Genomic DNA, 13,186 nt, shown 5'->3' on the forward strand with positions numbered 1-13,186 from the left:
AGTCTCAGGGTATTAACAAAAAATGTCCACGCTGCTGGTTCAACGTGTTCCAAGATTTTTTGTACATATTGTCTACCAAGGTTGAATACACCACAAAATACACTGTGAGACCGCGGTGTTTGCGAGGAAGATTTACTTTTGCGATGAAAGAGAAGCTGGTGTGTGGCGATGCTATATTGGAATAATAATCCAGTCATTGCTCTGCACTTTGAATGAAATTGTCTCTGCGGGTCGATAATTAAATACGCAATTAAAATGAGAGTATCCGTGTTTCAAAGCGTAATTTCAAGGTTAAGCTCTGAGGAGAGTCCTGTTAACGTGAAATGGTAGCTGATTATTGTGTAATAGCCGCGGCGAATCAGTAACTGGAATGGGTGTCCGGCAAACGGGGATGTCAGCATTTCAGTCCTTTAGTTATAACTGAACACATGTTCTGGGCAAATTGTGTTAGTGAGCGGCAGGACCGCACTTACGAGCATTTATCATTGAATATCATTATTTGCGCATAATGTTTAAGAAGGAACTGCAGATGCTGGAAAATGGAAGGTAGACAAAAATGCTGGAGAAACTCAGCGGGTGCAGCAGCATCTATGGAGCGAAGGAAATGGGCAACGTTTCGTACACACACACACACACACCCCCTAGTGTGAGTGTATGCTTTAGTGCTATGTTTCAGCGAGTCAGGCAGCATCTCTGAGAACATAGATGGGCGACATTTCGGGTCGGGACCCAAGTTCCTCACACTGATCAGATGCTGCCTGACCCGCTGAGTAACTCCAGCACTGTGTGTCTTTTTCTTTGTAAACCAGCATCTACAATTCCTTATTTCTCTGATGTAGTGGAATGGAAGCTGATTCTTGTTTAGCGATCAGTCCAAAGGAGGAAGGGTCCCGACCCAAGCTGTAAGGCTGAGGCTCTATAGGGTGGTGGAACTATGAGCAAGCTGTCAGAGGAGGTAGTTGTGGCAGGGACTATCCCATCATTTAAGAATCAGCTAGACAGGTGCATGGAGAGGACAGGTTTGGAGGGATATGGACCAAATACTGGCAGGTATAGCTGGGACATGCTGGCCGGTGTGGGCAAGCTGGGCCGAAGGGCCTGTTTTTACGGTGTATCACTCTGTGACTCTCCAAGCGTCTGAGGTTCCTTGTCTCGACTATAACGCATCAGTATTTTCATTGCAGCCCCCACCCCACCTCCTCCCAAATCCCACAGTCTACACACGGAGACATAAACTGTTCAGCTCTGCCCGATTCACCTCGTTTATTCAGTGTGATGTCACGTACACGTCTGCAAACAGATGGTCGCTAAATTGCAGAGATCTGTGGGAATTCCAAGCGTAAAAAAACAAAACTAGATTTTCTGATCTTTCAGCGCCTTGATTGTAATCGGAATAACGTGTGTCAGATTCCAAACAACGACTTAAAAAAAAAAAAAAAACAAGACTCGGCACAACCCGCCTCAATCTCCTTGCCAGCTCCATTCTTGTTACTTGTTCCGGCCGCTGTACCTTTTACACCTGGGCACCATCGCTGGCAGTCTGCAGCTTAACACCTGGTAATTTTTAACAGGACGAGAGAGGCTTATTAACAAAACGAACAATCCTTAATTAAAGGCCGTTACCACATTTCAGCTGCAGAAACAGCTTATGTGTAATTGTTTCCCCAGCGTTTTCACAAATGTTGCATCACTGTTTTCATTTGAATTTCGTTTGTTTTGAGAGTGCAATGCATATTTAATGTATGAAATAACATTTTTTCCCCACTTGGCGTCTTCGGATTTCATTTGGCTGGGTTTAACACCGGGTCTGAGAAAGGGTGACGGGGAGTAAACTCCATACCAGCAAACGGCGAATAAAATCTCCAATCTACTCAGAAAAACATCTTGATCCAGTCTAAAATATTGTACAAAACACACGCAAATTGTTGGAGTATCTCAGCGGGTCAGGCAGCACTTCTGGATAACATGGATAAGGAAACGTTACCTATTCCTTCTCTCCAGAGATGCTGTCTGACCCGCTGAGTTACTCCAGCTTTTTGTGTCTGTCTTCGATTTAATCTGCAGTTCCTTCCTACACATGGATAGGAGACGTTTCGAATCGGGACCCTTCTTCAGACTCACATGCACTAATTGAAATAAATGATGCTTTCGCGATGATGTGTGTTTTCTTCATAGTTCAACACATATTTGGAGGGGAAAAACGCAATCCGCAGTATTCATTTGTCTTCTGCGATGTTAAAATGTCATTTTTCGACGGAATAGGATCGTGTTAAGACACAATGGTTTAAAAGGGCAAATGATTCTATAAGAGTGGTTCGCAATTTGATAACACTTATTTTGCATTTAAATACGTATCCCGTTTTTCATCCCGACTGAAACGCGTCCCACGGTTTGTAAAAATAAGAGAGAAAAAAAGAATGACAACAAAGATTTCGTGATGTCCATTTTGGAAAGCGGTGTGTTTTCATGCCGGTTTTGTTTGAACGTCCAATTAACGCCTCAAGAGCATCATTAAGGGGCAGAGAAAAAAAATGAACGCCTGAAATAGGTTGACATAAGTATTGCAAAAAAGTTCAATCCAAGCCGGGTGAGCAAGAGAAGGCAGAGTTTAAATTAGCAGTGCTGAATCAACAACACAAAAAAAACATTGTTGAATTCAGTGGGCATTAAAGCAAGCTTGAAGGAGTTTCTCGAACCGAGAAACAAGGGCCTCGCAAAATTCCGTTTGAATTCGACCCCCTGACCGAGAAAACGGGACCAAATTTATTAGACCCACTAACAAAGGTTCATTAATACATTTGAAAAGTTTTCACCGTCGGTTGTAACTAGAAGCGTGGTAATTTCACCACGAAATTAATCAAATAATTCATCGCTGTTTGACTCGGCCACATAAAACTATCGCGTAGGAAGGAACTGTGGTTTAAACCGTAGATAGACTATCTTTCATATAAACTATCTATGTGAGGGGATGAGAAGGAGGGAGGCAGTGGATAGATGGATGTATTATTGCGTACAGTGTACCACGGGCGGTGTAGATATATCTTCAATTTCGAAGATAGACACAAAATGCTGGAGTAACTCAGCGGGACAGGCAGCATCTCTGGATAGATGGAATGTGTGACGTTTCGGGTTGAGACCCTTCTTCAGACTGGGATTTCGACTCTGCTTAACAAAACCTACACAGCATTGAAACACGTTTCTTAAGGGTGTTTTTTTTGTGTGGTCACATTTGCCTCAGCGGTGAATATTAAAACACTGAACATCTTATAAATCCCACAATCACTCTATCCAGAGATTTCAAATAATCGGCCCACTGAGGAAATGCTGGAAATAAACTGGGCGACCCGCGTTTGTAGAATTTCGTATTTTCATTCGACAATCGCTTTGTGTTTGATAAAGCTAAATGACCTTAGTTTTTAGCGAGACACACACCAGCCTGAAAGGACTGGCTTGATGTGTGGGCGGATATACTGACAATCACTTATATTAATGGCATATGTCAAGACGTCACGTTCTCAAATTAGGCGTCTTAATTATAGAAAATAAACGAGGGTTGCAAATTCAGGAGGATAATAATGAAATAATAACGAAGGATTTTTTATTAAGTGTGATCTCATAATATTAGGATATTCTAGCGACCATTTTTTTTGAACGTTTTGTCTAAGTCGATTTCTACAATAAAATGTATCAGAGCGTTCCTTTTCAATGCAGCTCGTCAGCAATCCATTTACTGTTAAATTGAAGACGTATTTACCCCCCGACTAATACCATTTCTCTGGGCATCGTGCTGTGAATGTAACACACTCAAATTGGCGGTTCACCATCATCTTGCATTAAAAGTCTATTATGTTTGATCCCTTAATGTGGAGTTAACACGGCGTTCAGCCGCTGCTTCTCCTCGTTTCCAATTAAACATCTGAAGAGCTATCAAATGCACCCCCCCCCCCCCCCCCCCACACCTCGAAGAATATGGACCAGAAACGCGCGCTTCGATGGGAAGTTTGACACAAGGGATTGTTGACAGAGTCTCGCAGTATGTGGCCGCAACAACAGAAAACAAATAGCGAGTTGGAAGACCAAAATGTTGGATATTGTTGATGCCCGTCGGAACAAGCAGCGCGATTACATCCGCACCACAAACGCCGTTAGCATCAATAATACCTTGCATCTGACAACTTCGCTGCCCCAGTTTCCAAATGTAAGGATAGCCCATTAGAGTCCCAGAGCTGACAATGCAGTTGAACTGGAAGCACTTCAATTACAAAGCGCTGACAAAAGAATCTACTTACTGATGGTTATTGGACTCGCATCATTGTATTGCACGTTCTTGCAGCGCCATTCCAAGTTGTACTATAAGGCGCCGTCTCAAGGTTGCGCCTATACAATGAGAACACAATACAATTAAAAGGCTGCGCGTATACAATGTTCTACCTCGGGACATTTACACGTGCTGCTGTGTTTGAAATCCTTCTGCCTTTTTGTTTTGAGAGAGGCACTCCACGGATACAAATAAAAATACGTCCGGGCTCCACTCTCTCTCTCTCTCTCAGATAACCGCCTCTCACCATTGTTGTCCGACAGAGAAAAGATCTAACCGCATTCATGCTGCAAAAATCGGTTGGTAAAAATGTGCAAATAACTCGACTTCTGCAATAAGATTCTTTGCAGCGACTTGGTTGTACGAAAGAATGAATTCTGCTATGAAACGACTTACTTTCATATCAACACACGGCCGCTGTAATCCCCCAAAATTATTTCTATAAACACAATTTAGCCGAGGTAAAAAGCGAGTATTCGCAACACATAATAATACAATTTCTCATGAAATATTACAACTTGGTGTCCAGCGTTTTTTTTTTTTTTTTAAAAGACCACGTACTTATTTGTGTATTTTGTCACTTTTCGACGCCAAAAGCGAGGAATCATAAGCATTTACCTGAATTTACAACATTTTGGCAAAATGTCAAAATCCTGAGGCGTGAGCCAGTTTGGGATCAACACACTGGGATGCGAATTTGTGCAGAAATAACTTGTTTAAAGTGAGCCCGTCTGCGCCGTTGAATTAATGAACTTTCTATTTTGTGTGAGTGTGTGTTTCCATACCTTGCCCTCCCCCTGACTCCGTCCCCCTCACTAAATGTGTCCATTTTGAGGTAATCAGCTGTCGATTTGGAAGTGTGTCGCCGCAATACATCTGCGATTAAGCCGTCCTGTTTATTTTGCACAAAAGCGGTTGTGATCTCTTCAAAATTAAATGCTGCGCTCTAGATCACAGCAACAATTACACCCACGTTGGCTTGATTTTTTTTAACCTATTTATTTTTTAACCTATTTATTTTTACCCCCCCCCCCCCCCTTTTCATTTATTGTGGTGGTGGGCACCCTGGTGTGAATCGTTGGCGTGTGCCTGGTATAAACACAATTGGTGCCGTTTTCTGGGTTTAATCCCATCACATTTATAATATCGCAGTCAGCGAAGAAGCCGAGGGACTAAGTGAAAATACACACTCATTTGCATGAACATGTGCGGCTTCTAACTAGTGTGTGGATGGTAATTTCAGACAGGAGGGGGAGAATTGTCAACCACCTTTACACTGCGAGTGTCGTGTAAAGGGAACGGTCTTTTAAAATTCAAAACATTCAAATTCAAATGCTCAACTTGTTGGAACTTTCGTGAACCATTATAATAGCAATGGGAACATGCCCCGAATGGCGATAACGCCCTTACAAGCTGCCTATTGCAGCATTTACGTTAGAACTCGAATCAAGGACAGATGTAACGGTGACAATTTCATTCATTCAGAGATCGGATCCTTAGAGGAAATCAATCTGCCGCTTTCCTGTTAATAAATCCTTAACACAAAGAAGAGTTCGGGCAAATGAAAGAAAAACCTTTCCAGCATGTAGAACAGGGTGGTATAGAAGACGAGACAGACTGATGGGGAGGGAGGAAAGGTTTTCACGAGCATTAATAGTCACTGGTAATAGACTGTAAGGTCGAATCGTAAACCTCGGTGTTGTAAGTTCAACCTCGATGTTTTCAAATAATTTACCACAACGAATAACCATTGATTAGGGGGACCAGAAAACAGACACTTCACATTTGTTCCAATTGCAACCCGTTATCTCCGGCGTTGTGGCATTTTTAGCCCAGTTTACCATGGACTCTGGTTTGAAATCACACTCGATGTATGGGCAATCCATATTTACGGCATTAAGGGTAAGCGTTGCTATTGACACGTATGAGAGGTGTCGCTGCATTTTCGTTCCCATCTGTTCTCGCAGCCCTCGGTGCAAGTTCAATAGAATCATTCGGCGTAAGTGGCGATTGACGAGACTTTGGGAAAACGCGCAGCAAAGAGACAGGATTTAAACTTTCGACTTTCGAGACACACACATGATATCAACAACATAGATCGGGACTGTCGTTGTGACACCTACCATAAACGCCCGAGTTGGAATGTTCCTTCATTCAATAAAACTCTTTGTGGCAATGGTCGCTCAACCTAAATTAAACAGAAGATAGACACAAAATGCTGGAGTAACTCAGCGGGTCAGGCTGAGTTATATTCCTGAATTAACCCGCTGAGTTATTCCTGAATTTTGTGTCTATCTTCGATGTAAACCAGCATCTGCAGTTCCTCCCAACACATTAATTAAATAAACTTTACATAATATTATCTAAATTACTCTTGTCACCACTATTTTGCAGTATCCCTCTTTGCCAAACATAGTCTAAAATTACACCTCTTTTTGCAATTACATTTCGACCAAAAATGTGATCAGTAAAACTCGAGTAAAATACTCGGTGCTATTTTGCCCACTTGGGAGCCAAATAAATGAGTGTACACAAAAATGCTGGAGAAACTCAGCGGGTGCAGCAGCATCTATGGAGCGAAGGAAATAGGAAGAAGGTCTGAAGAAGGGTTTCAGCCCGAAACGTTGCTATTTCCTTCGCTCCATAGATGCTGCTGCACCCGCTGAGTTTCTCCAGCATTTTTGTGTACCTTCGATTTTCCAGCATCTGCAGTTCCTTCTTAAACAAATAAATGAGTGTGTTGTGTTTAATAAATTAGTATCTGTGGTCAACAGTCATATATCTCTCTCCCTAAACTGGGTTTATTAAACATCAGAGAAAACGAATGATTTTAGTTCGAAGGTAGACACAACATGCTGGAGTAACTCAACGGGTCAGGCAGAATCTCTGCAGAAAAGGGACAGGTGACGCTGCGGGTCGAGACCCTTCCATTCTCAGTTCAATCATTTCTTCACAGTAAAACCCAATGATGTTCCGATTGCACCTTGCACTGAACTTTGTTCCAGGATTAAAAGGATTGTTTCCACAATGTTTAGGCAACATGTTCATATAACATTTTTAATGGTAAATCTGTGGCCCTCGACCAAACGCACAGACTTTCTGATCTTAACTCAATGGGATTTGCAGCAGGGATTCAAAGCAGAGACAAACAAAATGTGTGCAGCAGGTTCCGGGGAAGTTGTGGGATCGAACTAGTACTTAAAGATCAAATGTAACCTCGCCCAGTAACTTTTACATATTTTCCCACTAGTTTTTGTATGCATGTGAGTTTGTTCACATTTTATTGAGATGGGAATAATCAGTCAGCGCATCGCTGCAGCGAGGGCAGTGCGAAGCATCACTTTATTCCGCTGGATTCAAGCTGGTATTTCTGATATTGCTTTGGTAAATGTGAATACGAACTCGCTCACACGGCTCCCGAGCGCTCAATCAAAAGATGAGAGAGAGCTATTTTCACCCTCTCGTCCCCTCTTTCACTGCACAAATGCTGACCAATTAACACGTTTTGGAATAGAAATCGACATATGTATTTTACACATTTTTCCACACGCCGCCGACGGTCACTCATAAACTCGATTTCCGACCAAATGAAAATCATCACTTAATCGTGTTTTTACTGTTGTCAGTGTCAATAGACATCCAAATACACGTTTCTTAAGAATCTTTTTAAAGAGTAACTTCTGTATACACACACACACACACACTATATATATATATACATATATACACACATCTATATATACACACACACACATATATATACACACACACACACACACATATATATATATATACACACATATATATATATATATATATATATACACATATATATATATATATATATATATACACACACACATATATATATATATATATATATATATATATATATGCACACATATATATATATATATATATATATATATGCACACATATATATATATACACACACACTCATTTATATATATATATATATACTCATATATATATATACATGTACACACACACGTATATATATATATATACACACACACATATATATATATTGAGTCTGAAAAGGTCTCGACGTCACCCATTCCTTCTCTCCAAAGATGCTGCCTGAGTTACTCCAGCATTTTGTGTCCACACATACATATATATACACACATTTATATACGCACATATATACATGCACACACACACATATATAAACATGCATACACATATATATACATGTATACACACACATATGCATATATACACACACGCACATACACACACATATATATATATACACACACTCACATAAATACACATACGTATATACATATACACACACACACATATATATACACACATAGGCACAGAAAGAGCAAAAAAAACCAAACAAAATTACAACTTTATCCCAAACCTACAAACTCACGACTGAAGGTCAAATAAATATAAATGTAAATTGGAAATACAGATGACTTTATTACAATCAAAGCCTCAAAATAAACAAATATTGAAGATATATATATATATATTTGCCATCGCTCAGTGTTTTGAAATGCTGCAGCAAACACTTGTGACATGTTGGGGGTAAAGGGATCACCCAGACTGGTTTGAGATGAAACACTCCACTATTCTCGGTATCTTCTCAGCCTCCCCAGGTGGGATGCTCGCCGGACCTGCGATGACTCTGGGTAGTATGGGCACAGAATGGAGAAGGCGGGGGAAAAAAGGGGCATCTCTAAACACACAGAGGCTCGCACGTTATATCGAACAGCAAATTCTACAGGCATTACTGTATTTAGAACGATGCCCAGAACATCAGGCACAAAAGACATCTCAATATAACACGGCCCGTTGTATTCTACCAAGCCGCTTTATCTCAGCAATTAAGACCACAAAGAGCACAGATAACAAAATAGCCCCACACACTTCACTTCCAAAGGACTGAGACTGTAGTGTTTGATGGTGGTTTCTCCGCTGAGAGTGTTTACACTGTCTTTGTGACACCTGGGCTTTTGGGACTTTCTCCAGACATGATTGACTGTTGATACCATTGTTGCTTTTTGTCTGTCAGATCCCAAACTTTCGTTTCCCACTGCCCCCTCCCCCCCCCCCCCCCACCTCCTTTCTCTCTTATGGTGGTGGAGGGATATCCATTCACAAGGCGCTGCTGTAGATGGTACAGGAGCAGAGGGCACATTGGGCGCGGCTCAGCACCCAGTTGGGAGTCAACAATGTCATCTCCTTTCCTTCCCTGCTCTCTGCGAGAAAGTTGGATGACTTACACTTGAGTTTAGTCAATTTGAATGATGTTGATCACCTCTGACGAAATGGTACAAGCGATGGCTGAGAGGTCGCCAGACAAAGGGAGCGGCTGCGTTCGTCCCCGCTTTCACCTATTTCACATCCTCGGCTTCTTCGTCGCTGTCCTTCATGGTTATGCCCTGCAGTCCACCGCTCTCCGACACCGATGCTGTTGCTTCTTCCACCGTCAGCCGGGTTTGCACCGTCTCGTACATTTTACTGTTCAACGTCCCTTCCAGAACTCCCTGCAGCCTGAAATCCCTGTAGGATTTCTAAAGCAAGGGAAGAACATATTTGTAATTTACATTTGTGGGGGGGGGGGTTAGAGCTTACAGCCAGCTGATCGTACAAAGCCAAAATGTGGAGTAAACCATCCCCAGTTGCCAAAGCCGTGCACAACACCTGATCACACACACAAAAGGACGCAAAGTGTCTGACATGGATGGGAGAGGTTTGGAGGGATACGGACCGAACACAGGCAGGTGGGACTAGTGCAGCAGGGACATGTTGGCCGGTGAGGGCAAGTTGGGCCGAAGGGCCTGTTTCCACACTCTGTATGACTCTATGATTCTAAGTGCTGGAGTAACTCAGCGGGTCAGGTGGCATCTCAGTAGAAAGGGACTGGATGACGTTTCTGGTCGAGACCCTTCTTCAGACTGAGAGTCAGGGGAGGGGGGAACTAGACGTCTGAAAAGGTATAAAGAACAAATGAAAGACTAACTGGATAGGTGGCCGACTAGGAAAAGGGGAGATGCAGCGAGACCTGGGTGTCATGGTACACCAGTCATTGAAAGTAGGCATGCAGGTGCAGCAGGCAGTGAAGAAAGCGAATGGTATGTTAGCTTTCATAGCAAAAGGATTTGAGTATAGGAGCAGGGAGGTTCTACTGCAGTTGTACAGGGTCTTGGTGAGACCACACCTGGAGTATTGCGTACAGTTTTGGTCTCCAAATCTGAGGAAGGACATTATTGCCATAGAGGGAGTGCAGAGAAGGTTCACCAGACTGATTCCTGGGATGTCAGGACTGTCTTATGAAGAAAGACTGGATAGACTTGGTTTATACTCTCTAGAATTTAGGAGATTGCGAGGGGATCTTATAGAAACTTACAAAATTCTTAAGGGGTTGGACAGGCTAGATGCAGGAAGATTGCTCCCGATGTTGGGGAAGTCCAGGACAAGGGGTCACAGCTTAAGGATAAGGGGATAATCCTTTAAAACCGAGATGAGAAGAACATTTTTCACACAGAGAGTGGTGAATCTCTGGAACTCCCTGCCACAGAGGGTAGTCGAGGCCAGTTCATTGGCTATATTTAAGAGGGAGTTAGATGTGGCCCTTGTGGCTAAAGGGATCAGAGGGTATGGAGAGAAGGCAGGTACGGGATACTGAGTTGGATGATCAGCCATGATCATATTGAATGGCGGTGCAGGCTCGAAGGGCCGAATGGCCTACTCCTGCACCTAATTTCTATGTTTCTATGTTTCTATGGATGTGAATTGAAAGAACAACTGGATAGTCCACCCAAGCATCCAACCAGTATTCACACAGCATCACGCTCGGTTACCCTCTGGGACTTACTGTGCACGCATTAGTTACCTATTTTCCTCTGTTGCAAAAGTACAACTCGTGGACTCTGGAGAATCTGTCCTTGGGCTTTGAAGGAGATCTGTAAACGGGGGCTTTCCACGGGTAAACACAAACGATACAAAGTTCCGGAGTCTTAGAATAAAGGGGAGGCCATTTAAGACTGAGGTGAGAAAAAATCGTTTTCACCCAGAGAGTTGTGAATTTGTGGAATTCCCTGCCAGAGAGGGAAGTGGAGGCCAAATCACTGGATGGATTTAAGAGAGAGATAGAGACCTCGGGGCTAGTGGAATCAAAGGATATGGGGAGAAGGCAGGCACGGGTTATTGTTTAGGGATGATCAGCCATGATCCCAATGAATGGCGGTGCTGGCTCGAAGAGCTGAATGGCCTCCTCCTGCACCTATTTCCTATGTTTCTATGTAACTCAGAAGGGCCAAGCAGCATCCCTGGAGAACGTGGATAGGTGGCGTCTCAGGTTGGGACCCTTCTTCAGACCTTTACGGTGGTGGGTGGGTCGAGGCAGCTGGAAGAGGGGAGGGGGTAGGACCAAGCCTGGTGAGTGATAGGTGGATACAGGTGAGAGTTGTTGGTGGGCAGCAACAGAGTTGGTAGGATTTTGAACTGGTGAACCTATAACATGAGCCTAATCCTGCTTGCACTTGACTTGTGTCTCTGAAGGAAGTTCTCCCTCTGCCCGATGAATTTAAAAGATCACAAATGTGTAAGTATAATGGTGGGCTGCATAACTCCTGGCATTTTAATATATATTTCTCATCGATCGTTCAACTGTAAGGAATAATCAATCAACTGATGAACTCAGTTAGCAATAGTAATTAATGACTCACCTATTTCCCCACTGCCGTGTCAATGCTCCGTCTGGAATTCCTAAATGCAATTACATGTCTGCACCTTTACAAGACTATGGAACTGTAACTTAATCACGAATGCAAGATGCAGTCTGTGACGTTAGTAGCACTGTTGCCACTGTGAACAAACGAAGGTCTGCGTGACTTAATTTGTGATTAATACTGATTTTTTTACATCCCCCTTTTAAATTAACCTTCCTTTTAAACAACAAACCATTGGACAAATCCCTTTCTCTGTTCACAAGCAAGTAAAATGATGTGTACAGGTTTTTATTAAATGAGATAGTTGGGCGTAAACAGGCCCTTCAGCCCACCGGGTCTGCACCAACCAGCGGTCCCCATATACTACACACCCCACACACAAGAGGAAACATTTTCAATCTTTACCGAAGCCAATTAACCTATAGACCTGCACGTCTTTGTTGAAATACGTATTGCATAATCGTGACACTAAAAATGACCGGAGTCTTTCTTTTACAAACGAGATGGATGCTTGTGGCCAATTTCTCCCACAGGCGATATTTTTCCATATAAAGTCTACAACTGTTTTGGTAAGTTTGCCACATGTTTTTACGCATTAACTCAAGTTGCTATGGCACTAATGAACAAGACTACCTGTCATAAGGAAGTCACAATATCATTATTAGAGGAAGGGAGGACATCAATATATGAGGTTCGGGGTGGCACGATGGTAGAGTTGCTGCCTTGCAGCACCAGAGACCCGGGGTCGATCCTGACTACGGGCGCTGGCTGTAGGGAGTTTGTACGTTCTCCCTGTGACCGCATGGCTTTTCTCCGGGTGTTCAAGTTTCCTTCCACACTTCAAAGATTTGTAGGTTAATTGGATTCTGTAAATTGTAAACCGTGCCTATTGTGTAGGATAGTACTGGTCGGAGCGGAATTGGTGGGCCGAAGGGCTTACATAGAAACATAGAAAATAGGTGCAGGAGTAGGCCATTCGGCCCTTCGAGCCTGCACCGCCATTCAATATGATCATGGCTGATCATCCAACTCAGTATCCTGTACCTGCCTTCTCTCCATACCCCCTGATCCCTTTAGCCACAAGGGCCACATCTAACTCCCTCTTACATATAGCCAACGAACTGGCCTCAACTACCTTCTGTGGCAGAGAATTCCA

General features: G+C 42.9%; 1 protein-coding gene across 6 annotated transcripts in view; it reads right to left on the reverse strand.

Moving 5' to 3' along the window:
• Positions 1–8,749: 8,749 nt before the first annotated feature.
• Positions 8,750–13,186, reverse strand: part of cadps2 (calcium dependent secretion activator 2) — a 393,466-nt gene continuing 389,029 nt past the window's right edge. For all 6 annotated transcript variants that reach the window (XM_033037622.1, XM_033037627.1, XM_033037625.1 and 3 more), the window contains one exon: positions 8,750–9,870. In XM_033037622.1, the coding sequence (XP_032893513.1) occupies positions 9,691–9,870 (180 nt within the window). In that variant the 3' untranslated portion in view covers positions 8,750–9,690. The remainder of the gene's footprint in view (positions 9,871–13,186) is intronic.

The sequence above is a fragment of the Amblyraja radiata genome, chromosome 19, assembly GCF_010909765.2.
Source record: "Amblyraja radiata isolate CabotCenter1 chromosome 19, sAmbRad1.1.pri, whole genome shotgun sequence".
Classification (NCBI taxonomy): domain Eukaryota; kingdom Metazoa; phylum Chordata; class Chondrichthyes; order Rajiformes; family Rajidae; genus Amblyraja; species Amblyraja radiata.